Here is a 26,884-nt window from a genome sequence, read left to right as displayed (position 1 = left end):
TTTACTCACAAAGTCGAATTAGATAAGTCAGCGAAGAAATAAAAGCAAAGATTAAATATAAACAGTTAAAACTACTAAAGAAACCAATTCTTAGGTTTTTGTCAACAAAATTCTAAAGCAAAAGTTTATAACTCACGCATGGTGAGGAAGAGTGTATGTCGAATCATAAAGGTCCAAGGATGTTTATATATTAATACTAGTAGTATTCTGGAAATCCGTTTCAAAAATAATATCGATTCGGAATATGTTCTGAAGAAATCCATTGTAACAGAATAGTCTGTGGATGATGAGTCAAATCACAATTTTGTTATAAAATGTAAATAATTTCACAACAACAACAGCAATTTCAATCACTGAATATATTTCATTCCTAGTTTCGAATTTAGCAAAAATCAAATTTGTTAGTTATTCAAATCCTATACCCATTCACGTATCATTGGATACTTGCATGATTCCGAGGCGATAAACACTTAAATATTATTTTGGTATGAGATGACGTCCGTTGATATATTATTTATTTTTATGTGCGAAAATAATATGCTTTGGTGAGCGAGTAGGACAGTACAGTTAAGACAGAAATTTTAATATTTATACGGACAATAAATTTTCAGCAAGCCTAATTGGGGGGTGATATTATAAATAAATACAACAAAACTCAGGGACTAAAAAACTTATGGAAACGAAGCTACCGTCATATGCTATCCATTGGGCACAGACTGTCCTCATCGACCAGAAGAAAATACATACGGTGGAGCGGTTTTTTCAATAATCAGCAGAACACAATATTAAAAACATGTTAGGCAATAGGAAAAATAAAAACATTCTTAAGGGAATAAATTTCTGGAAAGCATTCTCAGCATTAATTACCGCACATTTCAATCGCGTCACGTTATTGCAGTTTATGGAATTTTGCCCAAAAGCAATAAAGAAATGCGATTAATAATACATGATTAATAACATCAAAATTATAAAAAATAATAATGACAAGCAACAAAAGTTAGCTGTAGTGACGTAGATGAGAGCTCACAACAGACTTTGCGGATCAATATGACATGAACACCAGGTTTCTCATTTCCAATGGTAAAATTAATCCAGTGGTAAATTAAATAAACAAAAAATTGAAACGGCGAGGATCAATATAAATTTGTAATCGAATTCATAGCCCTGGTTTCAATTCTTTCTGTGCAAAGGTTCATGAACATCCCAAAATAAAATTAAAAAAACAAACACGTGATATAACCATATTTACGGAGCAGACGCACTGCCACTAAATTAACTAGATTGAGTTGTTATCCAGACATAAGTCGCATCAGGCTATTGGACGGTTTTCAAAGCATTTTCGTACAGTTTTTACGTGTGGGCGAGAAAGCGTGGAGTATTACCTGATCAATACATTAGGCGCACCTGCTTATAAATCGCACGATGGTTTTTTAAGAAAAAAGGAGGAATTTAAAGTATGCGTATGTTCTGTAAAATACAGTACTATATTCCAGCCTTGAGCAGATTGAGTTAAAGCGTAATGTTATGCATCAGGTTCCCATCCATTCAGGGCGTAAACTTGATTAGCCCACGACCCGCCTTTGCCATCGCTCTTGCATTTTTGAGAAGGACCGTATTTGGAATACGTCTCATGAGCAGACGGCCCAGTCGCGCACCTGAAATGAAAATAATCGCTCGTGTAATCCATATATTGGCTTAGAGCAAGGTTTTTAACGTTAGGTTATTAATAGTGATGAAGGAGTGCCAGAATAAAATATAAAAAGATAATCTACCAACCCAACCCAGGGTGTAATTAATTAGGGGGAATGCTGAACCGAAAAGATTTATCGCATCTGGAAACTTTAGGAGGGCTCTACAGTCATTACTCCACATCTGTAATAGATGACTGTATCCTTAGGCAAATGTTTTTGTTTGCGAAACTACTCATCTCTGTGCTAAAAAACATTTAAAACGCAAATACTTTGTACCCTTCCTCAGAGGAAATTTTGCACACCCAAACCTCTCATCACGGTACACCCGTAGTGTGTTTACCAGATTGGGGTTGGGGAATAATTTTATTTCGGTTTTTCTTTTAGTTCTATTACGAGTCCGGGCACTGTCTGTGATAGCCAAGTGAACCCTGCCCATAGGTTTCAGTCCCTTTACACAACTTAATGTAAAGTAGTCGAACAAAATTATATACCTCCATATTGGTACACAACCTTCTGGAGCGCCCACATCACTATGCTAAACGAAAATCATTCATTTACCATCCTCCATCTTGGACAGCAAATACTCTGTAGCCTCCCGCAGCGGCGACTTTCGCACATTTTTCAATGGCGTTAACTCTTTGATGATAATTGTCCATCAGAGCGGAGTATTTTTTCTCAACTTCAGGAATAGCTCGTGTCCTATAATCTTGGAAGCAACCTAGGGTAGCATAAGACACTGGAAACAAAGGAATGTCATAAATTGGTTTTCGAATTGTGATATTATTTAAAAAAAAAGTTGTGCTTAAGTCTAATTAGAACACTTTTTTGCTTAATGACTTTTAGTTTTTGGACACGAAATGAACCTATGGCTCGTTCTTGCGAATTGTTGTTGGATTGTTCTTCTTCTTGTTACGTTATGTAATATATCCCTTTTCTCATTCACCAAAGGACCGATTGCTCTGAAATTTTCGATGGTCAAGAATTGTATTTTTCATTAGAAGGTTATTACTTTTATTTATTCCTAAATTTACTATGAATTCTATGAGATCCAAAATTTTACTCCATTTTTATTTTTTATGGAAACTCGATTTTTAATAATAAGTGTGACGACGTTTTCCGATGTTATCCGGAAGTCGGAGAATAATTGGTACCGGTATATATGGTACAAAAAGTTCTTTGTCTTAGACTTGGTGTTCATATATTTGAGCATCGCTCTTTTCTTATTTTATAATGATACGAATGAGAAATATCTGTCCAAACTTATAGGAGGTTCTAGACATTCGCGATTGGGAAAGATCCATATATGTAACAGCCAATCAACCACAATTGTACTCGTTACTCCTAAATGTCGGAACGGGCATCAGACATTGTTTATTTGATTGATTGTTAGTTTTAAGTGTATAACGGAAAAATCGGCCTAAACTCACTAGTAGGCTTAGAATCCGACAGAACCGGAATAATGTTGGTGTTGATATTCATATTATCCATGTTAGGATTAGCCGCTAGTTGGCGCTGAAGTGCTTCGGTAATGAACTTGATAATGTCAGGGTTGTTTTGTATGTCTTGAAAAATAGAAAAAAAATTACATATTTATTATTCAATTTATCAATGCAGCATTCAACAAAACCCTTGCCAAAATAGTGAAATATTGTCAAAATAAAATGTCTGCAAAAGCGTGCAAAAACAATGAAAAACCACCAAAAACGTGCAAAAACAAGTAAATAGGCATACAAATTGTTATTGCGATGTGTCCTATAAATAATGCTACCCCATTGCATTGACTGGAGAAAATATATTGCAAACTACAAGTGAGGCAATAATTTTTTCAATAGATATAGTAAAAGTGATGACGTAATTTGCTATTTTGTATATATGATTACCATGCTTGTTGAAACTTCACATACAAAGTATTACAAAACACGAATTTGAATACAGATACTGCTAAATCGAAATATAGAATGGTATAACTGTAGTAAATAGGGTATATACTTGCGAGAAAAGTGGATAGTTAACACGTACGTCACAACTTTACTCGTGATTAAGATTCCAAAATGCTAAGACTAGATATGAAAACGTCTCATAGTGCTTTCCTCAGAGTAGAGATTTGAACGCACCCTTTAATAATTATTAAAAATCATCATGATTGCGATATAGTTTAAAAATCTCCATTCATTAAAAAATGTCGCTACTTACCAAAAACCTCTTCCTGTAAAAGGAAAATAAAATTAATTTCTTTAATTTTATCATGTTTTGATCAAAGTAAATATTTACATTAACACGAAACAGTGGTTTAAGAGCTTCAATTCGTATAATTCTAACATCCCATTGAAATACATAGTTATTACGTTTATTGCCTAATTAATAACTTACTCTTGTTTCACCCAAATTCGTTGTTTCATAATGGGGTACTCCCGAAGTATGTGAGCCAAAATGGACACCGAAGAGATTCGGAATTTTACTCTGAACCGATTCGACTAATTTACTATTCGAATAATCGATTCGAGGTGCTCAGCCTTTAGTAAGGAATTGCGCAATATTTTTTGGCCATATGAGGCTTTTGTCAAATCGCACTGCAGTAAGAACATACAGTATTAGAAATAAGCCAGACCATGCGTTGAAAATTTATTATCATCAATTCCGCAGTTCCCGAACTTTTTGTTTGTGCGGCGCCAAATTATCAGGGAAAAAACTCACGGCCACTTGCACCAAAAAATGAAATTGAAAACATGTAGACGTGAAAAATGAAAGCAATGTCAATTTTTCTTCCTCATCTCTGATTGACTTGGCTTTGAAATACTAAACATTTAACTCATACTCGCTAAACTCGTTACTTTCCGACTGCTATGAGTTTTTTTGTTTCAAATTAAAAGTATTTGGAATATAACTTACCGCGGTAAGAGAAAATTTCTTGCACGTCCCACCGTTGCAGTCCGATTCATTTCCTTTGACCGCCGTGAAAATTATCCCTGAAAAATTAATTAGCATTATCAAGGATCAGGTCCTCATAAAATATAAAGAACATTTTCAATTCGTGACTGCTTGCACAGAGCCATGTTCATTGTAAACCAACCAACTGCTCGGCTGTGGGTTGTTGCGCGATGAAGCCTTTCGCTCTGCCCGAGATAAATATGAAAAGTTAAAGCATAAAAATAAGTCTAAATTACAGTGATGTGGGATTCACGTGACATCGCACACATAATTATTTTCTTATGAAACAGAACATGGCCATTTCGTGGATATTCGAAATTGGTTGCGTAGTACTTCGATACATTTTAATCTGGAACATATTGGACGGGAGTATTACGCTAGGCGTAACTACGTAACTCTACGCAACTGTTTTGATTTTATGAATGAACTCCCATGACCTTTCGTTCTGCATCAGGAAAGCAGCAAAACAACAAATAAAATGGCCGACACGTAGGCGCAGTGATGAACAATATTGTCACATCATTGTCATGAGGTATTGTAAACTCCGCGCATGGAAAATCATTTCGGGCAATTATGTAAATAACGATCCTCTATTTAAAAAGCCACCCATCATTTTGCTGTTGGATTCTACTTCAGAACAAATAAGTACATGGAGGTTTTTATTAATGCAATATTTTAAATTAGAGAAAACATGAATATTAATTACTTAATATATTTGTAGAGTTTCTAAATCAGGGATGCAGTCATGTTCTTTGAAAAGGAATGATCACGTCAAAGAAACTCCTCTTGCAGCGGCCTATAGAACACTTGCCGACACCCGCTGAAAAGCCTGATTTTTTTATTTAGTGATTCATTGTTGCAAAAAATATTCAATCAATGGTTATAACGACATTTCATAGTAATTACATTCAATGTTATTACACAGCTGTGTCGAAATCGTCAGATGACAGCATATTATAATTTGTTTTTAAATTAAAAAGTTGAATCTCAAAGATAATAAATTAATTCAAGTTACCTTGCATTAAAACATTGACCATCAGTGCACCAATACCCCAGAGCCTCGTCATAATGTCTTTTAGTTAAATTCAATTATTAAACTGAATGGTAAGTTGCAATGTGAGTTTTGGAAATGTGATCAAATACTAAGGTATTTAAACTTCCACTGGTACTGCTATCTCATCGGTTCCAAACTGGGTACCATGCCCGTTTGGATATAGCTATGGATAATGCCAGGCGCAAAACTGATATATATTAACTTTTCCATTTCACCTAGAAAAAATTCCTGTTCTTCCTAGTTTTATTGCTTGATAAGGTTATTTCACAGGGTGTTTTCGCTCAGTTGACCATAAGTGTTTGAATATAATAGGATTTGGAATATATTAATTAAAATAACACTATAAATACTATTGGTTGGAATAATAAACAGGGGGCCATGAGTGCTAAAAGCCTCTGGAAAGGGAACGAGGCATAAACAGTTGGGAACCATTGTGCTAATTCAACAGCTCGACTCTCACTTCTTTGTTTTAAAAGTACCAACTGAGACCTAAATAAATTCAGTCATTAGCTCAACTCCTCAAATTAAACTATTTATATTTAACTACAAATGCTACCTAAATTGTCTCAATACCGGCCCCATCGTAAATCAAGCTTCGACGACACTTTGAATTTTTTTTATTGCAAATGCACACCATAGAATTTTATTGTTATTATTATGATATATATAGCATAGACACTTTGCAATGAATCCATTTTGCGCAGATATTGATCACACTTTATATAAATATAAGATAGTACATTTAGTACCTAGCATGTAGCTCAAATGCGTTGTTGCACTAACTTTTAATTTTTCCAAATCATAACCAATCTCGACATGCAAATGCATTTAAATTTATTGCTTGCTCAAAATGCAATTTCCGCAAACTCGCAGCGGTAATAATGAGGTTGAACTCAAATGATTTTGAATAAATCTGCATAAGCTCGTTTTTAATCGCAGAGCATGTGCTATATCTGGTGCCTGCTTTTCAGTTACGTTTCTCCAAAAAAAAGTATTCGATTCGATTCTGAAATCATCAGGTATTCGAAAATGCCCAGCCCTATAGTCATATCCAATAGGAATTGAAAATATAGTGGTATACCTCACGCTCTAATATCACGAAATTACCTCCTGAGAGGCTCCTCATGGCACTTCAATGCTTCAAAAACCAAAGCCAGTCTCAAAATGAGGTACTCGTACATTTATAAATTCATAAAGCAATGACAATGCAAAATATTTTTGTCCTGGTTTTCTGTTAGCTTGTTAGCCCTGCAATGACACTCATCAGCTTATTACCTCGTTAAATCGAAATGTAAATTACTTCATTATGACGTGTTGAAATTATGCCTGTCTGATTCGGGAGGTATCATTGCTCATGATTGTCACGTGCCTATCTTTCAAATCAAATCTGCTGTCTGTATATTTAGCGAGTCATGGTACATATATCAACGAGGCCATTCGAATGGCGGGCGGGGCCACACAGCCGTCCTTATTACTGACTTGTTCATTATATTGCCGCCCAATAGCTCTTCGTGGAAGAGGTCATTCAAATGCCGACTGAAGTCATATATCCACCCCTGTTCCTAAACTTCGTGTACTCTGTATGTGACACCCCAACAGACCCCTACGAAGAAAGCCATTCAAAAGACGATTATGGCAAAGCATTCAAAGTGATGTTATTTGAACAATAACTATTGGTTTCAAAGTTATTCTGATGGAGAGTCAGAATAGTATCAGCGCAACTTCATACACACCGTCTGTATTTCGAGTTTGGTTAACGCTAGAGTTGGGGAAAAAATCCAAACTCAATGCACTTAGTTGGGTGATTGAAAGTTGTTGCATCACACTTTTTCACTGTTTTTGCAAGGTTTTTGGTGGTATTTCATTGCTTTTTAAACTCAATGCACTTAGTTGAGTGGTTGAAAGTCCTTGTATCACAGTTTATTTTACAAACTAAAAACTGCTTTTTCACCAAGAAAGTCTCAAACTTTGGCCAGACGAAATGATACAGATAAAATAAATTTGAGAGTACGATACAAGACCCTGAGATACTCAATATTCCATCTTCCCAGTCCGGAAAATCGTGTTAAAAAAGGATTTTTCTCTTATATTGATAGAGTGCCTGTAAAATTATGGAACGCTTGCCTAATATAACGCTGTGGCAATCACATTCTGGTAACTAAGGAAGTCTCTAACTTCGGTCAGACGGAATGATACATAAAAAAATTTTGAGAGCACGATACAAGAAGCTTAAAGCGCTCAATATTCCTATATCCCGGTTAAAAGAATCGTATTATTGAAGATATTTGCTCTTATATGCTGGGCAGAGTGCAATATATAAGCCTATGACAATCACTGTTAAGGTTAGGAACTGACCTCCCACTTGATTATTTCATATGAATGCTCGTCAATTCTATCTCAAAGATACATCATATTTTGAGCACATTTAAAATGAAATACCACAAAAAAAAATAAAAACGACATTTCTAAATACACTGTATATAAGTATTACATCAGGCATATGGGTAAAATAGAAAAAAAACTTATGTGGTGTTTACGTGGACAAATTTAGGTTATAATATTGGGAGCTGAAGTCGAAATTTAATTTTGTAATTAACAGAGTTTTATATGTTACGGTTTCGTGTGTCTAATCGGGTTGTGCCGCTTTTTCCAGTTATTTTAGACCTCATTTTTAGGAGTCTTTTGAATGAACTCGATGACAAGTTTTCAATATTTTGGCTGCAATTTTCCTCCATACATATTGTTTTAAATATTTCAATAGACAGTTTTTGCTACTTTTATCATAGAATGAACAAATCCGACTTCCAGTCAATATTGCGCATGCATTTGGCAAACAAAATAAAACTAAATTTTTTAAATATTATTCGAATAGTTTCTTAGATTCGGGGCTCATATAAAGACACTTTCCATAAAGAATTGGCACACTAGAAAATATACATATGGTGTGAAGCCAGACTTGAGATATTGATTACTGTTTAATTTAGTTAAAGTTACCTATAATTTTAAAGTTAAAACTAGTTTAAAACTAAACTGAGTGCGTAGGTTTCATAGCAACCGTTAAACATTTTGATATAAAAACGAATCGACTATTCATACAGTCCGGTACGGGAGTTAACCCATAAGAGAATATCTTAACCTCAGCTTATTTTATATAATATAAAACCGGACTAATATAAATTTATGTAGTAGGTATGTTAACTAGTCTCTAAAGGTACAAATATACTACACTCTTTGTAGTTTGCATTCTGGGCAAAACAAGTTAGCTGAAATAGTATTGCTAAGAAGTAACGGGAGCCCAATCTAAATGATATGATAAAACTTGAGATAAATTGGAGACATTTGCTGACGAATTTATTCATCTATCATAAACGTAATATTTCAAAGCTAAAAGCGATGCATGGCTAATTTTTTTTTAATTTTTTTGTCACGCTCGCTGTACCGCACCAGTACACTGTAAAATAGCGATAATGAAACATTGTAAGAGCTATATATAAATCACCTTTGTCAAAATGGCGCATCTTTGACACGCAACAATTACATTGTGTTGTTAAAAATTTCTTGCAAAGACGAGTAAAACAAATATAAAAAACGGATTCGACGATTTTACAACAGTTTGTTAAACTTTTCCTTCCATTTTTATGGCTAAGGATTGTTTGTACGTGTTGAATGACGTCTGGTCCGGGGAGGGCATGACCTTCGACACTACGGGTTCATCACGCATGCGTCGTACCCAACTTTGCAATTTGAGACATTCGTGATGGTCGATTTCTGGCATCCATGATCCGATCTGTATAATAGATTTATTTATATTCAGATAAGACTCAAGGTAAGCGAACCTAATTTTAACAAGATCTGGTCTAGAGGTTATTCGGCCTTTCGCGTCCGTTTGGTGTTGAAAATTTAATTTAAAATGAGGAAATGAATATTTAATTACACTAATAATATATTCATACAGAAGGACTAGAGATCGATGCTGAAATATATGAACACGGAGTCCAAGAAAAAGAACTTTTCGTAACGTACCAACCGGTATCAATTAATCTCCGAGTTCGAAATATCAGATCTCGTGGGATTCATAGAAAATTTAGTAATAAATAAAAGTAGTAACTTTCTAGCGAAAAATACAATCATATCCCTAAAGTTCAAAATAAGGAAATTAGTAATTATCTCGTTAGGGTGAGAAATGCTGATTCCGCTGGGAATTCAATGTTTCAAATCATTCCTGGATAATTCCACAATCTGGATAATTAGTCATTTTTATTTTAAAACGTGGCGGGGCTGTTTTTTTTTTCAAATCTCACATTTTTGTATTAGTGCAGGGGCTTTGTACAAAACATACTCGTTCAAACAAGTCTCGTTCACTTTGGAATACGTTCGCATGAACTTGTATCGAGGCAATTTGGTGCTCCAGGAGTATGCGCACCAAGATGTCGCACAACCTGAATCCTAACCGGTACACACATACTATTTTCAGGTTGTGCGCCATCTTGGTGCGCATACTTTTGGAGGTCCGGCAATTCTTTATAATAAAGCCAATGCAACAGCACATTTCAACATAAATTCAGATTTTCATTGCAGTGGTCGTAGCCTATAACTTTGCTAGGATATGAGTTTTGTTTACTTCTGAGTGATACTGATATAAGTAACTATGCAATTCAATAGTCCTTCTGCACCCTAACACAAATGTATTTCTGTAATGTTTCGTGCAGTTTAAAACCTGTTGATTTTGCTCAGACGAAACGTTACAGAAATACATTTGTGTTAGTGTGCAGAAGGACTATTGAATCACTTAGGATAGTTATTATTACTCTTGCTACAGCAGCCTTGCATTATACGCATACGGATATACTAGCACGAAGGCATTGGGAGTTACCTAGTCCCGTGCTACCTCTACTGATAGCGATATAAGCAAGATACGGTAACTAAATCGCGTTTCAGCTAAAAACCAAAGAACCGCGAAAATGAATTAATGAAGTACATCCACCTTTTCAATCCATGGAAAAAGACCATAATCGAGAATATCAGGGGATTTCCCCCCGAAGTAAGGGCCACTGGTCAATCTGTTCTCAAGGTATGATAAAGCTTCGAAGAACAAGTCAAGGCCTTCTCTGGGGTTTCCAGTAAGCACAGTGCGGTAGAAGAGTGGCTGGATCTAAATAAAAAATTGTTATATATCAGTTTTATTCAATTGTCGACTAACTAAAAAGTATTGAATGTAATGCTTGCAACAAACGATGTAATAGAGTATAGTTTTGGTCGGTCAATTGAAAAGATCCCTGCCATTCCAAATAACGATAGCTACTTACATAGGGTTAGATACCACTGGCTGCTTGATTGAATAAGCTTCGTTTAAGAAAATAGAGCGTGCACTGGAACCGTCGTGCTATTTTATAAATTGATCGTAAATATGAAGACCAACTAAAATTGATTCGAGGAAGGCACTATAGTCCAGTGTTTTTTCTAGATGTTCGACGACTGCAGAAAGTAGGCGTCATTCACCGCAGATGACGACTAGCGTTATAATTGTCATTTTAAAAGTTATGTTTTCGGTTTATATAAAGCCTGTCATTTTAATATAGCTTAAATTGTGACATTTTCTAAAATGGGAGAACCCGTTGTTAGTGAGTTCGATACAAAAGATAGTCCGTCCCTAGAATTTTGAATCATCACTTAAATTCGAAAAGACATATACTGGACAAACAAGTCAAACGATTTATTTACAATTTTGCTTCTGGCAACAAATTCATCCATCTGTAACCAAGCATAACCGTAAAAACGGGCTTGTCTAGAACTACAAGTTCGATGATTTCCGATTGGCTGACATACACACACGCCCTTGGCGAATAACCAATTAGAGAAAGAGTAAGTACCGCCTTGTCTGTGGCATAATTTATGTGTTTTAAAGGCTGTTTTTGTGCCTCGTGATGAAATGTAAATCAAATGAGCCAATAATTTTATAGTCGGTTCACGAGAATTAACGCTAAATATAGGAGTATCTACATGCATTTGAGCCCATGCTACTGCTTTTTTTAAAGTAAATATAAGCACGACACTTTGTTTTCAGCTCTACCAGAAGTCATACGAGAAATTACCTCCATATTGGTACAAACACTTCTGAAGCGCCCTAAATATTTGTTTATGAGATAAATAACTTACATTTTTCATAAAATATTCCAGAAATTTTTTTTGTTCTTCGTTTAAATCTGACTTGACAACATCCAATGCGGCAAGATAACTCACAGCCCGGCCATTACCGTTCTGGATTCCAGCTGCATTTTCCGAGTCTCCTTTAATATCAACTTTTTCATGTCTGAAAATGAATAATTTTTTTTACTATTTTGACCTTTCACCTCTATGCGTAATAATAGGAAATGTAAAAGCGCTAAATCATTGTGATATAGTCTATTACGTCACAAAGTGCAGAATCAATATTTGCTTTGCAATTATTTAACGGTTGAGAAGTAAACGTTCAAGTACTATTCAAAAAGTATGGTTAAATTTAATAAAAACACAATGTAATGCAATTTCTTTCAGATTTAATCGCCGTGTTAAATTAGGGCCACATGGTAATCTAGTTATTACTCCTTTTGTCTCTGCCTTAGTGTCAGTGGATTCATATACACCGACTACAATGATCCATAGTTCTAGGCCAATCTATAAGTCTTTGTGGGGTAAATTAGGGTAACATGTATTTGATACCATTCATTTTATCTCTGTCTTCATGTCTGTGGAACCATATGTGCCGCCTGCAAAGATACTAAAGGGCTAGACCGCCGGTTCCTAACCACATAAACTTTTTCAGATAAGCCACAAATCTATTAAAATTCCTAGACCTTTTGACAAATTTGTTAAATTTTGATTGTATTAAAAATGAATGATAATGTTGTTTTGCTACGAGTTTACGAGCTCTTTTATTTTCTTGTCATACCAACGACTTGACCTTTGGTCAAACAAAATATAAAAAAAACAATTCATTTCTACCCCTGTAGTTATGTCCAGTTTTGATAAACAATTATTACAGTGAAATGCTCTAACTTGCCCCATAGGGAATAACAAACAATTTCTTCGAAAGTTTCAATGAAAGGCCAATAAATTATCTTCCGGGCAGAATTACCGATGCCAATTAACGAAATTGTCGGCCACGTTTTTTCACGCTACCATCATTATCCAAATATCCAATCTCGTTGGATATAAATACCTCTCGGAATATGTATGCACTTGGCTGTGTAACGATTATTTCCCTATATTGCGTATGAATGACGAGCTCGCGGAATAAATCATGTAAGTGCTGTGTCGAAATAGTTTTAATTGTGTTATAATAGACCGAAGGTTTATGATTCCACGTCACAAGTTTTCTGAAGGCCGTATTAAATCGGCCAATGGTTAATTCAACAATAAAAACACCCAGAAGACCTTAGGTTTTCATACATTTTCTCGGGGCAAGGGGTCACTGATATATAAGAATGTACAAAAGCTTGAGAGTGAAATGATATCTAAGAATTATATCGGTTCAGTAATTATAAAAACTAAACATTGACGTATGACGAAATGGCGTAACAAAGGGTTCAAAGTACGAAACATATCATTTACCAAAGTGCATCAATATCCATATCTGCTTTTATAATTATATGAGTGAGTTATTGTGAGTTGCAACGCATTGATATTTACAAATATATTTTGTGTTTCTAAGATTACAAAACCTAGTTGCTTTACCGCCCAAAGCAAAATAGTCCTGTTTGAAATGTACTTTGTTCATTTTCATGCCGCGTTTTATATTACCGCTCCGAAATTGGCGCAAAAAAGCAAAGCATTTACTATATGCGGATGTGCTTCTATAATTACGAAACCGATTTGCGTTTTCACCACAGACAAATTTGTCCAGTTTGGAATGTTCTTTATTCAATTTCAAGATGCGTTTTATATTGCCGCTCCGAAGGCTTAAAACAAGCAAGGCATCGATATTTACAAATACATTTTGGGCTTCCGAGATTACAAATTCTATTGCGTCATCGCCCCAAGCAAAATTGTCCAGTTTAAAACATTCTGTTTATTTCCATGAGGCGTTTTACATTGTCACTTGAAGGAAGGCTCTAAACAAGCAGGTTTTTGCGGTTCTGAGATTACAAAACCTCATTTTGTTATCGCCCCAAGCAAAATTGTCCAGTTTGAAACGTACTTCATTTTCATGCAACGTTTTACATATTCGCTCTGCTCAAAACAAGCAAGGCATATGTACGGATATATTTTGTGATTCCAAGACTACAAAACCTAATTGTCGCCTCAGGCAAAATTGTCCACGTTAGAACGTTATTTGTCAATTCGCAAGCCACGTTTAACATCGTCGCTCCGAAGTGATTCAAAACAAGGCATCGATATGTACGGATATATTTTGCGCTACTGAAATCGAAAATGCTGATTGCGTTACCACCTAAGGCAAAATTGTCCCAGTTTGAAACGTTTCTTGTTCATTTTCTTGTCATGTTCCACATATTCGCTCAGGAAAAGGCCGTAGACAAACAAGCGATTTATTTATATTCATGTACGAAGTTACTGTGTGTTATAAAGAACTGTGAATGCAGCGTGAATGAATCGTGTATATTCAAAGTATTCCAATTAAAATGTTTATTTAAAATTTGGAAGTTTCTATACTATTTGAAATTGTTTCTTTGGAAGTATTTTGACAAAATTGTCACTTATACATTTACAGCAATTACCTTCAAAGTACACCCTCGCCTTCGACGTTTTTAGTTAATGACACTCACCTAAATACAGATGTACAAAAAGGCATTGCATAACATTTAAGCTGTCCAATGCCTCGTTTGACAATGGAATGATAGCTATTTTATTGGTCATTGTATTATGATATATAGATGCACCAACACCACAGTATAGAAATAGACGTATCTTTACGTGTTTCGTAATTGTTTTAACCATTTGTGAGTAAAGTAACGCAACAACTGTAATAAAATAATATTAATAACAATTTAACAGGTTGTTTAGAGTGTTTAGTAGGTGAATAACGCCACGTAACAAACTCGTAACGTCATATCAAATAACATACTGCAATAACGAGCGGCTTCGAGTATCATTTGGACAAAACATTTCCATGTGGACGCCGTATTGAGAAACTTATCGAACGAGCAAAAATATCGGGTGACGACATCGACGAGGAAAACAAATAATGAGGTCTCGCACGTACGCTTCGATGCCGACGTGACGAAATGACCTATGCGGGCGCGCAAAACCAAACAAAGAATCAACGATGGATAACGAAAACAATATAACAAATAGGGTTGGTCGCCAGTATCGTGTTTCCCAACCCTTGTCTTTTTCTATGCCCCTCAGTTGATTGCGTAGAAATATTGCAAATGTAGGCCTTACATTCACACATCGCAAATTTTATTTTGTAACGTTTAGTTTGTTTCAAGTTATGCTCCAAAACATGAGCAGTTTACAAAAATTTACTTGCGCTTGTATCAGGAAAAAACTTCCAAAAATGTGGTACAAGACATTAAAACCACGAAGCCTTTTTGATTATTGCTAGCGCACCCATGCTGTCAATGCCCAAGGAACAAAACTACTCAAATTCTGGTTGGAGTAGTGATCATTGGTTTGAGACCAACATTTTTAAATTACGACATATGTCCAATGCATAAAATACCATACCATGGATCAGGCGACCTATGATTTTAACCAATAATACCAATTATATACAAGTACTTACGGTATCTGCTTTGCCGCCAGCAGGAGCATAATACTTTGTGATGCGGGGTCACATCTGTCGTTGTAGAAAGTCAATGTTGCCATGTTATAGTGTTGGAGAAAAACCTCAAATAGATAGTTATGTAGTAATAAATCTTTAATAAAAAAAGAAAAATTCGGTTGTGATAATTTTCACGACATTTACTTGGAACAATGCAGGTGTATCCACTGAGTTGTGAGTAGCTACTATTTTAGACTGGAAAGATCTTTCGGGTTCGACGTTTTCAATCCAATTTAATTACATCTTTACGGACTGGTAAGCATGTGATTTGAAATCGGGATCTTAAAACGCTTTGACTCAGGGTTGTGCAACATTTTTTGTCGGCAAGAGAAGAGAAGCGACTAACGCTCAGCCTTACAGTAACAAATTCACCCGGCAAATCGGCAACGACAAGAGCAAAAAAATGTGTATTTTATCTATGCAAGTGCTTTTTCAAATACAAACTGTCGGATTAAAATGCGATACTTGATGGGGTAAAGTCTGAGTGTGGACAAGAGCGACACGAAATGGCTTGGCAGACCGGGTTGTGGCCGCGGGCCGCCTGTTATGTACAACCTGCTCTAACTAATACACCACTGCGCTCGCTACGATAAAAGTATAAGTTTATATCAATTCGAGATAGAAATTTGAAAGCGGCCAAGGTTCGCGTACCCAATCGTTCATTTTTATTTCTTTCATTTCACAAATTAATGAAAATTTTTTGAATCGTTTTTGGTTTGATCTCAATAAGCCAGATCTACAACAACCTTCGATTATAACCTATATATATGATATACATATGATACTGTATATCCGTTTCCACTTTTTTTTCTCGCGTTAAAAATAGGATGTCTCACAGACTGAATGAAATTTTGTGATCAATAAAAGTAATTTGATTGCAAAGCCAATGGCAAATGCTTATCCTGCTAATCATGTCTGCTCCTAATTTTATATTCAGTCATAATTACGTGACATGTCATTTAATTTTTAAAAGTTTATCATCAGCCGTACCATCCAAGTCTATGCCGCAATTGCACATATTGATTCTGAATACCCAAGGCAAGCCGTTTTGAATAAAATTAACTCATATGGATGTTCATGAAAGTTCGTTTCAAACCTTTAATCCGGACGAAGCCCTAGAACTGACATGTGAACACTGCGGACCGCGGGACAAATCTGACCCGTTGAGTAATTTAATCTGGCACGCCTGATGCTGCCACAACCAAACTAAAACCAAATTTTGATGTTTTAGCTTAAAAAAATAGCTCAAGGAATTCGTTGAGATTACGAATAAATATAGTTTTGGCACGAGGCTCTTTGTTTTCCACTTTTGCTTCTGTAACACTGTATATAAAATTCTGTTATTAAAATATTGTTTTCTATGTCGCGCTTGCGTGGCCCGCCAGTCTAGTTGGCCCCTGGTCGTAGAACAACCGATACCTAAGGAAAATCTGAATCTCAGCATTGCTTATTTAATTATTTATACCATGGGTGCGTTGGGGCGAGATCTTGGAACATTTACGCGAAAATAGTCAAGTTACCGTCCTAACTAATGAAGCCGAATTTACGCCTGATTTTATTGACCACAAAATAATTCAAGATTATTTTCGAAATTTATTTATTTTGAAAGGTGTATGCAACGCACTCGCCTGACTTCACTTCTATTTTGAAATTCGAAAAATTATCATTTTTAATCCTAGACCTTCAGAACTTGGAAAAATTCAAACATTTACATTAAAAAATGTGAAAAAAAGTGAACAATGAAGCTGATGCAATAGCGAATGAGAGTCGAATAACGCGACTCAGGTAGGCCATTACCACACTAGCGACGCGACGTCTTATTACAACCTACGGCGCGTGCTAATCACAAAGCATTGTTTGCAGAGCAGAACGGATTTCTGAATATCCTAGTTCTCTGATCAATTTCGAAATCTTCTCCGGGGTTCAACAAGCAAAGCGCGTTTGTCAAATTAAAAGGGCTAACCCCACAAGAAATACGTAACGCTTATCGCGATTATCAAAAAGTTTTGGCTTTTAGGTCTCTGAACACTTTTTCATTTCTTAATTCTATTTCTAAATTTCCTCTTCCAGTGGCATTCATTTGAACTAGTACTGTATTAGGAGTTTTCCGGGCAACCCTTGCTGCTTTAACGATGTGCAAAAAGTATAGATTGTCAGTTCAATGTATCAGTAGATAAGCCAACTCAACCATCCCCCAGAGTGTAAGAAATTTGGTTTGAACTATCATTCCGACAAGCAGAACGCACACCCTTTGAAAAGCACACGTTCATAGTTCTATCAGCAAATGAACTAGCTCGTCCGAAGTGTAATAAATTAAGAAGAAAATGTCGAAGTAGAAAGTTTTCAAAATAGTTGCAAACTGCGAGTAATTGAATTCTTGTTTCAGCGCGCAGGTGTTGAAAACCCAATACCGGTACCATTACATATGAAGTAGCATGTGGCAAAAAAACTAATAATTTGCTCAAGTGCTTTTGGTTACCGCGGTTACCCAATGAGTTTATTGAGCAATTAAACCCACACCATCGCGATAACTATTGCCACATAACGTATGAATGGCTTGCCTCTTGTATACACGGTGGTATCTTATCTTCATTTAAAAACGAGAAATTACGAACCCTTTCAACACTGTCTTTTGAGACTGCCAAAACAAAATACGTTTTTAAAATTGTCTGAAATTTCTTTCCTAATCTGGTATATCATTTTTGGCTTGTCTCGCACTTACATCGCGTCTGCTTGCCGAGAAAACCTGTTTGCGGTCTCATTCGATACAATTCTTATCATTAACAGGGTATAACTTACTGTTTCATTCTGATACCATTTATAAAGTTTCCGCGAAATTTCCCGAAGAAAATTTGTCAAAAACTGGCGGCAAGAACCATTTCACAATCACTTTTAACTGAGACGTCTTCATTTCATTGCGCAGAATTCTCGCTCTTATTCTCTTTTATTCCGACGCGATTTTTTTTCTCTCCTTTTGTTCGCGTAAACGTGCGTTTGTTTATTATAATAACTTCTCTCTTATTTTCTCGTTTCTCTCATTTTTTGCAAAATTGAATTTGATTGGTGAAGACAAATCATCTGTTACAAAAGGGAGCATATGATTGGCTGAGAGATGCTACGCCTTGTTACGACGCCGGCATCGACCACGTTCCAATTTCAACGTCCGCAGAAAAGCGACCTTTGTACCAAACGAACTGGCATGAACTCAGAGAAGTTTATGCGCCAACCGGGAACAGTGGTTCGCAACCTTCTTTGCTACCTTTCTCCCTTTGACTATTTCGAAACCCTTCCTTCCTCCGTCACAAGGCATAATTGTTTCAGTTGTTATTCAATATACAATGTGCCCTTAGCTAGTGATATGTGCACTCGCACTTTGGTGTTTAAATAGTTCATAACCTGTGTATAAACATGTATTACACTATTAATACTACACCCAAATTCCAAGTAACATTTCCTACCCCAAAACAGCCTTTCCTTGGCTCAGAAACGCTGCCATAGAATATTCAAAACTAGTTGGTTAACGGACGGCATTCTTTTTTTCCTCTCACCAACTGTAACGTTCTTTGTGGCCTAATTCGTGCGCGCTCGATTGCCGGCGGTTAAATCAATCAATCTTTGTAATTAATCTTGTACAAGATCCGTCTCGGAAACGTTGCCGCGTTCAAAAACCCAGTATCTTTGTGTAAAGCCATTGTAATACGCTTACAGATTACGCCCCCAAAGGACATGGAAATGAATACACAATGGCCTACTAGTGGCGTGTTGGACTTAATCAATTTTCATAGAGTGCCATACAGGGGTCGGCAACCTACGACCCGCGACGCTTCACTGAATTATAGTAACAAAACAGCTTTTTTACAATTACATTTTTCACGTTATACAATTCATTGTGAGACGCGTGTAGACTAAATTATATTATAATCAAACAAATATAAAAATCACAATTACTCGTTTAAATGAGCCTATAATTTAATTATAATTAGACAACTGGCAACAAAACACAGAAAAGTTTATGCTAAGTGCAAATGGTTTAATGGCGCAGAAAAATATTCAAAGGGAATTTTCTGGGATGTAATGCAACAAGAAAATAAATCTATATTCTATTCGACAGATGTATCACTGCTTGATTTTTGTTATAGTAGTATCATCCGTTCGGTTTTCGAATTTAAAAAATATTTGCGGCCCGCCAATGACTTGCAACCCTTCTGTGGGCCTGCGAGCGACAAAAGGTTGCCGACCCCTTGGTAATACATTGGGCAGACAATGCCTAACTGGTAACATTCAAATTTTTCTGTGCATATAGGTCATTGTGTACAGCGATTGCATATCTATGTATAGCGGGTGTCGCTGCTCGATAACTAGCTTTGGTTCCCCGCGACTTCCCTTCCCCAATAAAACTGTGTAAATTATCATTTTCTCTTAATCTATGTTTGTGATATTTTTTTACTGGTTGGAAAAATTAAACTTGACTTGCAGTTGTTCCCAACCTGCTATGGCTCGTGGGCCGCTCCGAAGGCTTTTAGCACTCATGGCCCCTTGTTCACCATTCCAGTGGTATATATAGTGTTATTTTGATTGATATATTCCAAGTCACATCATATCCAAACAATTCATGAACAAGAAAGTGAAAACACCCTGTAAAATACCCGTATCAAGCAATGAAACTAGAAAGAGTCGTGAATCTTCTAGTTAGAGGGAATGTAAAATTAGTTTTGCCCCCAGCAGTGTGGCACCCTTGTGTTTCGGATCTGCCTATTTAATGTATTGATCGAGCGAGCAAGAATCAAAACAATGAAAATTATACATGATGATGAATCTTATTTCATTGATCGCATTATTTTTTATGACTTCCACTATGAAAAGAACCCCGAGCGACCATCTGTACCTAAAGTGCCAGCTTTGGTATAATGACCGAACTTTTACGTTCTTGCATTGCCTATCCATTTTAGTTTTGGTGGACATTGGGAGCGAATCCCAGATTTAATTTGCGACGCCAAAAGCTAAGTCGAAAACTTCAGCCATCAAACCAGTGGTTTCCAACCAGGGGGCCCTGGGCCCACCAAGGGGGCCACGGAGCAGTTGGAGGGGGCCATCATGCCAGGCGTAAAACTGATTTAACTTTACTGGAAAACTCCATGTTCTTTCTAGTTTTTCATTATTGATAAGGTTATTCACATCTTGTTTTCACTTTATTGAGCATGAATTGTTGGAACATAATGGGATTTGGAATCTGCCAATCAAAGTAACACTAAAAGTACCGCTGGAATCATAAACAGGGAGACATGAGTGCCAAGAGCCTTCAAGAGGGGGTCACGGGATATGAAAGGTTGGGAGCCACGGAATTAAACCATTATTTAAGCCTTAACAGGTCTTTGAAAATAAATAATCCGTCGCCTTCGAGCTTGTATATTGACAGGTTAGATCTCGAAATTCCTTGCATCTTTTGACCTATGTAACGAATAAACGGACCTCCAGAAGTATCGGCACCCAGATGGCGCACAACCTTAACATATTATGTGTTTACCGGTTAGGATTCAGGTTGTGCGACATCTTGGTGCGCATACTTCTGAAGCCCCGAATAAACAATAAATAGTAACGTTTGAGCTGAAAGAATATCGTGTCAAGCATGATTGAACAGGCCACGCCCATGTATAATTTATCCTATCATATGCCGAATACGAAGAATAGAATAACTCGCCTCGGGGTAGCGCTTTTTCAACGGATTCGAAGCGACCACGTGCAAATATATACTCGAGGGGTTAAAACGACGTAATCGGTATTTATACAAGATATTGGAGACTGTATTGCGCCAGACAATCTGCAAACATGGCGGAGCAAACCAGGCCATATAATAAATAAACCATAAAGAGCAACGTTTCAGCTGAGCGAAAATCGTGACACGCTTGATTGAACAAACCACGCCCATGTATTATTATTTTGTATTATTTCGTCTCGGGGCCGCGCTTTTTGTGCAGATATATATTTATAGGTTGGGGGTGTAACGACGTAATTGGTATTTATACAAGATATTGCAGACTGTATTGCGCCAGACAATCTGCAAACATGGCGGATCAAACCAGTTCATTTTGCGCAATAATTAGTTACTGTCTTCTGGCTACACTGAGTATTTTTAAAACGTCTTTTATTACACTTTAACGAATTTTATTCCGTAACGTTTTGTCTGGTCAAAATCAATAAAGAATATTATAATCGTCAATCATGCAAGAATGATGTATGCTATTAATTATTCGAGTTATTGCGTGTCTGCATCGCCTATTCAATTTATTACAACCAAAGTGAGATAATGGCCATTGGCATAGGCGTAGCCATCGGGAAGGGACGGCTGAGGGACCACACTCTTCGTAATTTCTTACGCTTTTTCCAACATGATTATACTCTATTTTTTAACGATTCAATGAAAGATGACTTTTCCCTGTGCGCTTTGCACGACGAAGTAAGTCTGTTCGGAGAAAAACGAACGAGTAACGACGTAACTAGTATTTAAACAAGTTGTTGCTGACTGCTTTGAGCCAAACAATCTACAAACATGTGGAGCAAACCAGGTCAATTTACGCAATGGCCCCCATTACTCTGAAACTTATGTTGCGCTTTTTACAATGGTTCCGAAGAGACCATGTGCAAATATATAATCATAGGTGGCCGTACATTTGAACTCATGTGTATATCCACGGGTTCAATCTATATACATGTGCTAAAACCCAGGGGTTAGGGTTAGTATGGGTTCAAATATCCGTAAAACAAAAAAAATACCATAGGTGCAATTGTCGTGGGTTCAAATGTACGTGGGTTCAAATGTAATGGAACCATAACTATAGATTAGGGATGTAACGACGTAACTAGTATTTAAACAAGTTGTTGCAGACTGCTTTGAGCCAAACAATCTACAAACATGCGGAGCAAACCAGGTACGCAATGACCCATTACTTTGAAACCTTTGTTGCGTTTTTTACAAAGGTTCCGAACAGACTATGTGCAAATATATAATTATTGGTTAGGGGTGTAATGAGGTAACTAGTATTTAAACAAAATGTTGCAGACTGTCTATCGCAAAACAATCTGGAGCAAACCAGGTCAATTCACACAATGGCCCATTACTGTGACAATTATGTTGCGATTTTTACAAGGGTTTCGAACAGACTATGTGCAAATATATAATTATAGGTTAGGGGTGGAACGACGTAACTAGTATTTAAACAAGATGTTGCAAACTGCCTTGCGCAAAACAATCTGCAAACATCCGGAGCAAACCAGGTCAATTTACGCAATGCCCCATTGCTGCGAGACTAATGTATTAATTTAATATACATTTCAAGGTAAGCTTACAAGTTTTCCACGGGTAATATTTGCTGCATTTTAACCAACATTTGGTAGTCCCGAAGTATGTAAACCAAGATGGCGGACAACAGAACGTAGTATGTGTACCAGGTTAGGGTTGGGCCCTAATTTTCTTCCAATTTTCCTTATTTTAGGTATATTACGAGGTCGGGGACTAGCCAAGTGACTCCCGTAGTATTTGTACCTGGAATTATAACCTAACCCTAACCTGGTACATTACTACGTTTCAGTGTTCGCCATTTGGTTGACATACTTCGGGAGTACCAAATTTTGTAATCAGTATATCTATTTATTAAAATACTGCAAATGGTGAGAACGCGATACCAACCACGACAGACGTGATGACGACGACGACCGTCCTACCGTCGCTTCAAACCTAATTGCAAAATAATGTGCCATCGCAGTTCATGTACACAATGTGATTACCCAAATGATGAGAGCCACACCGCATCTCATCTATCCGTCTGATTAGTGTTAACTTGTAGATTTTGTTTATGGTCACTATTTAAGTTGTAATATTGAGTTTTGCCGCTGTTCTCAATAAACGGAGTTCAATTGTACGCGAGTTTTTTATTCTAAGCTGATAGCAATTAGGCAACGAAACAGTGCACTCAACAATGCAAAGTATATCGTTGTTATTTGCTGATATGGAAGTTATGTATATATATAAATATTGGTCACACGTCCCACTGCGTATCTTCACGTTGTTGTCCTATTGGCTACGAACAAGACTCAAGTGTTGGCTAACCAACAACCATGCGCTGATAAGTAAATCAGACTTTGAGCGCGTCCATCAGGCACCGGCGGAATGAGCTATTGGTGGATATCTCGACCACTAGCATAAAGTGGGATTCATGATGGAATGGATGTTTACCGGACCCTAGACCACTACAATATTCTCCATACATATTAATCATTGCAAAATTTACGACGAAGGCGCATACAACGTAAAAGTATGTGACGTCAAACTTCAAGAATGAATTGTCTACGCCAGCGGTTCCCAAAGTGTGCGCCGCGACGATTTGCCAAGTGCGCCGCGAAAATTAACAAAATTGTGGTAAACATTACTCATTATGATTGAATATATTACATATTGTATTTATTTTAAATGTTTCATTGCTTTTTTTTTTTTTATGATGTGTATATTCAATAATTTCATCATTTTTGTGCATGTGTGCCCTGATAATTTGGCGCCGCACGAACAAAAAGTTTGAGAACCGCTGGTCTACGCAACATCTTTTAGGCTTATATGGCGCAATAAAAAACCCACAGGCAGGGATAAATTGTTCGGCCTGCGGAGGAGAGCCAATTTTCAATGGTGTGCGAACTGCGAAACGAGTTTTTGATTCAATTTAATCTAGTGCGTGCGAGTAATTCCAATTCTTTTGAGTTGTAAAGCATATACCTTAAATAGTGCGAAGCGAACAACGGATGTCATAAGATAAATATCCTAATTTTGAGCCTGAACTACCAGAAAACCTATGTTAAATAAAGGTGCGGTCGGCTGTTTCGCCCAATTATTGATATCTGGCCTCCATTTTTAAAGGTTCACACCTCTGCAATAAAACCTTACAATTTCACTAAAATATGTTTTATTTAACCTTAAGAGGAGATCTTCCTAATAGGGATTCATTCCATGGTATAAACTTCAAGTTAACTCGAATATCAAATAATTAATCATTTAAAACGTGCAGGGGAGATTTTTTGCTATCGACTAGGTCTTATTTTAAGGGGAAGCTCATTTTGGGGAACACGTTATTTTTATGTATGTATGTATGTATGTATGTATGTATGTATGTATGTATGTATGTATGTATGTATGTATGTATGTATGTATGTATGTATGTATGTATGTATGTATGTATGTATGTATTAATGTATGTATGTATGTATGTATGTATGTATGTATGTATGTATGTATGTATGTATGTATGTATGTATGTATGTATGTATGTATGTATGTATGTATGTATGTATGTGTGTGTGTAAGTGTGTGTGTGTGTGTGTGTGTGTGTACGCAACATCTTTTAAGCTTTAATGACGCAATAAAAATCCCACAGGCAGGGACAAATTGTTCGGCCTGCGGAGGAGTGCCAGTTTTCAATGGTGTGCGAGCCGCGAAACGAGTTTTTAAATAAATTTAACCTAGTACGTGCGAGTAATTCCAATTCCTTTGCGTTGTAAAGCATATACCTGAACGAGTGCGAAGCGAACAACAGATGTCATAAGATAAATATCCTAATTTTGAGCCTGAACTACCAGAAAACCTATGTTAAATAAAGGTGCGGTCGGCTGTTTCGCCCAATTATTGATATCTGGCCTCCTTTTTTAAAGGTTCACACCTCTGCAATAAAACCTCACAATTTCACTAAAATATGTTTTATTTAATCTTAAGAGGAGATCTTCCTAATAGGAATTCATCCCATGATATAAACTTCAAGTTAACTCGAGTATCAAATAATTAATCATTTATAACGTGCAGGGGAGATTTTTTGCTATCGACTAGGTCTTATTTTAGGGGAAGCTTATTTTGGGGAACACGTTATTGTGTATGTATGTATTTATGTGTGTGTGTGTGTGTGTGTGTGAGAGAGAGAGATTTATTCGGGGAGGGGAGATTTATTGCTATCGACTAGGTCTCTCTTAAGGGGGGAGGCTCATTTTGGGGAACACGGTATTTATGTATGTGTGTGTGTGTGTTAATACACAAACGAGAAGTGATGCGTGTCGATATTTCGCATAGCGAACATTACCCAACGTAGTATACTGAATTCTGACTATGAATCGCTGAACCAGACATGGGCAAAGTACGGCCCGCGGGCCAATTTAATCTGGTCTGCCTCATGATGCCACAACCAAACTGAAACCAAATTCATACGTTTACCTAAAAATACCTCAAGGAATTTGTTGAGATTTATTTAGGTTTATTGTTTTCAACCTTATCTTTGTAACACTGTAGATATCGTTCATAAAATGTAACTTTTTACGTCACACTTACATGACCCGACAGACTGGGTGAGCATTTTCTTTTGACCCCTGGTTCAAAAACCTTGCACTAAACCCTGAGGCAAACGCAACGGCACACTTGATTATAATTCTGATTTATTTCACATATATCTGATGAAAAGTTGTGAATCGATAGATATAAAGATTACTGAATCGTAATGTGAATCGTAGTTGAATCGTAAAATAATAAAATACAATAAAATTACTGGTATTTACATGTAATCAGTTGACCATAATCCACGGGATGAATTACAGAATGAAAATAAAATACAACAAAAGTAAATTATTCACTCAATTAGAAATTTCTACAATAGAATTGTTCACTTCATTTAGTAAATTTGTTCCATAAAAATATTAATCCATAATTGTAACCGAGAGAGAAATACTTCAATATCTAAAGGCTTTTTAGAGACTCTTTTAATAATAAGGAAGGGTTGCCACATGGCATATAAAAGTAATCTCAAATTGGAATAAAACAGGAAAATTTGGAGCTGGAATATCAGGCCTGATTTATCGAGAGAAATTCGAAAAAATTGAAGTAACATCTTTCTTGACTCTTTTTCTATATGTAGGTGTTTTCATTAGGGCTGGGCATTTTCAAATACCTAATGATTTCCGAATCGAATCAAATATTTTTTTTTCGAATCGAATCGAATCTCGCATACCTGAGGAATGTAAAATTGTATGTAACTTTCCTATTCCAGATACATAAATTATTGAAAACATAGAATACATCACTCGGTCAGATTGCTGAGCGTTCACACACAATAAAAAACAGGTCATCAATAACTCACTACAGAAAAAAAGTCATATGTCAGAATTACGTTTAAAAAATATGGCTTCAATAAAAAAAATTGAAAAAGTTACCTTGACCAATGGCGGAAGGAAAAAAGCAGCGGCGATTGGAGATTTTGCTTGAAACCGGTTCGAATAATTTACTATTCGATTCGAATATTCGATTCGAAATGCCCAGCCTTAGTTTTTATATGCCAAATTAAAGTGTTTCCATGAAATGAAACAGTGAAGTTTTGAAAGAATATTGGGCCTCGATTGATTTAAAGTATCGAAATACCATAGTATCAGACT

General features: G+C 36.4%; 2 protein-coding genes across 2 annotated transcripts; both read right to left on the bottom strand.

The window, feature by feature from the left end:
* LOC120326006 (uncharacterized) lies at positions 1-5,738 on the bottom strand. The gene is made up of 5 exons (XM_078111817.1): positions 4,581-5,738; positions 3,885-3,897; positions 3,119-3,253; positions 2,250-2,427; positions 1-1,655 (listed from the first exon to the last, which is right to left on the bottom strand). Exons 1-5 carry the CDS (start codon positions 4,674-4,676, stop codon positions 1,523-1,525), a joined length of 555 nt encoding a protein of 184 aa, XP_077967943.1. The 5' UTR covers positions 4,677-5,738; the 3' UTR covers positions 1-1,522.
* A 3,260-nt stretch (positions 5,739-8,998) lies between these two features.
* LOC120326005 (glutathione S-transferase omega-1-like) lies at positions 8,999-15,553 on the bottom strand. The gene is made up of 4 exons (XM_039392203.2): positions 15,398-15,553; positions 11,830-11,983; positions 10,658-10,825; positions 8,999-9,460 (listed from the first exon to the last, which is right to left on the bottom strand). Exons 1-4 carry the CDS (start codon positions 15,478-15,480, stop codon positions 9,290-9,292), a joined length of 576 nt encoding a protein of 191 aa, XP_039248137.1. The 5' UTR covers positions 15,481-15,553; the 3' UTR covers positions 8,999-9,289.
* Between the last annotated feature and the right edge of the window lie 11,331 nt (positions 15,554-26,884).

Source organism: Styela clava, chromosome 4, assembly GCF_964204865.1.
Source record: "Styela clava chromosome 4, kaStyClav1.hap1.2, whole genome shotgun sequence".
NCBI classification, from domain to species: Eukaryota; Metazoa; Chordata; class Ascidiacea; order Stolidobranchia; family Styelidae; genus Styela; species Styela clava.
This window is presented reverse-complemented; position numbering and strand designations above follow the sequence as displayed.

What these genes read in the sequence shown, in the direction of transcription:
- LOC120326006 (XM_078111817.1), bottom strand. Translation starts at nt 4,676, where the DNA reads ATGCTAATTAATTTTTCAGGGATAATTTTCACGGCGGTCAAAGGAAAT. An exon ending in GTCGGATTCTAAGCCTACTA is followed by an intron (nt 2,428 to 3,118) that starts GTGAGTTTAGGC and finishes CTTTGTTTCCAG; the next exon opens with TGTCTTATGCTACCCTAGGT. An exon ending in GCTGTCCAAGATGGAGGATG is followed by an intron (nt 1,656 to 2,249) that starts GTAAATGAATGA and finishes TTTTCATTTCAG; the next exon opens with GTGCGCGACTGGGCCGTCTG.
- LOC120326005 (XM_039392203.2), bottom strand. Translation starts at nt 15,480, where the DNA reads ATGGCAACATTGACTTTCTACAACGACAGATGTGACCCCGCATCACAA. An exon ending in TGGAATATTTTATGAAAAAT is followed by an intron (nt 10,826 to 11,829) that starts GTAAGTTATTTA and finishes TTTTTTATTTAG; the next exon opens with ATCCAGCCACTCTTCTACCG. An exon ending in TTTTTCCATGGATTGAAAAG is followed by an intron (nt 9,461 to 10,657) that starts GTGGATGTACTT and finishes TCTATTATACAG; the next exon opens with ATCGGATCATGGATGCCAGA.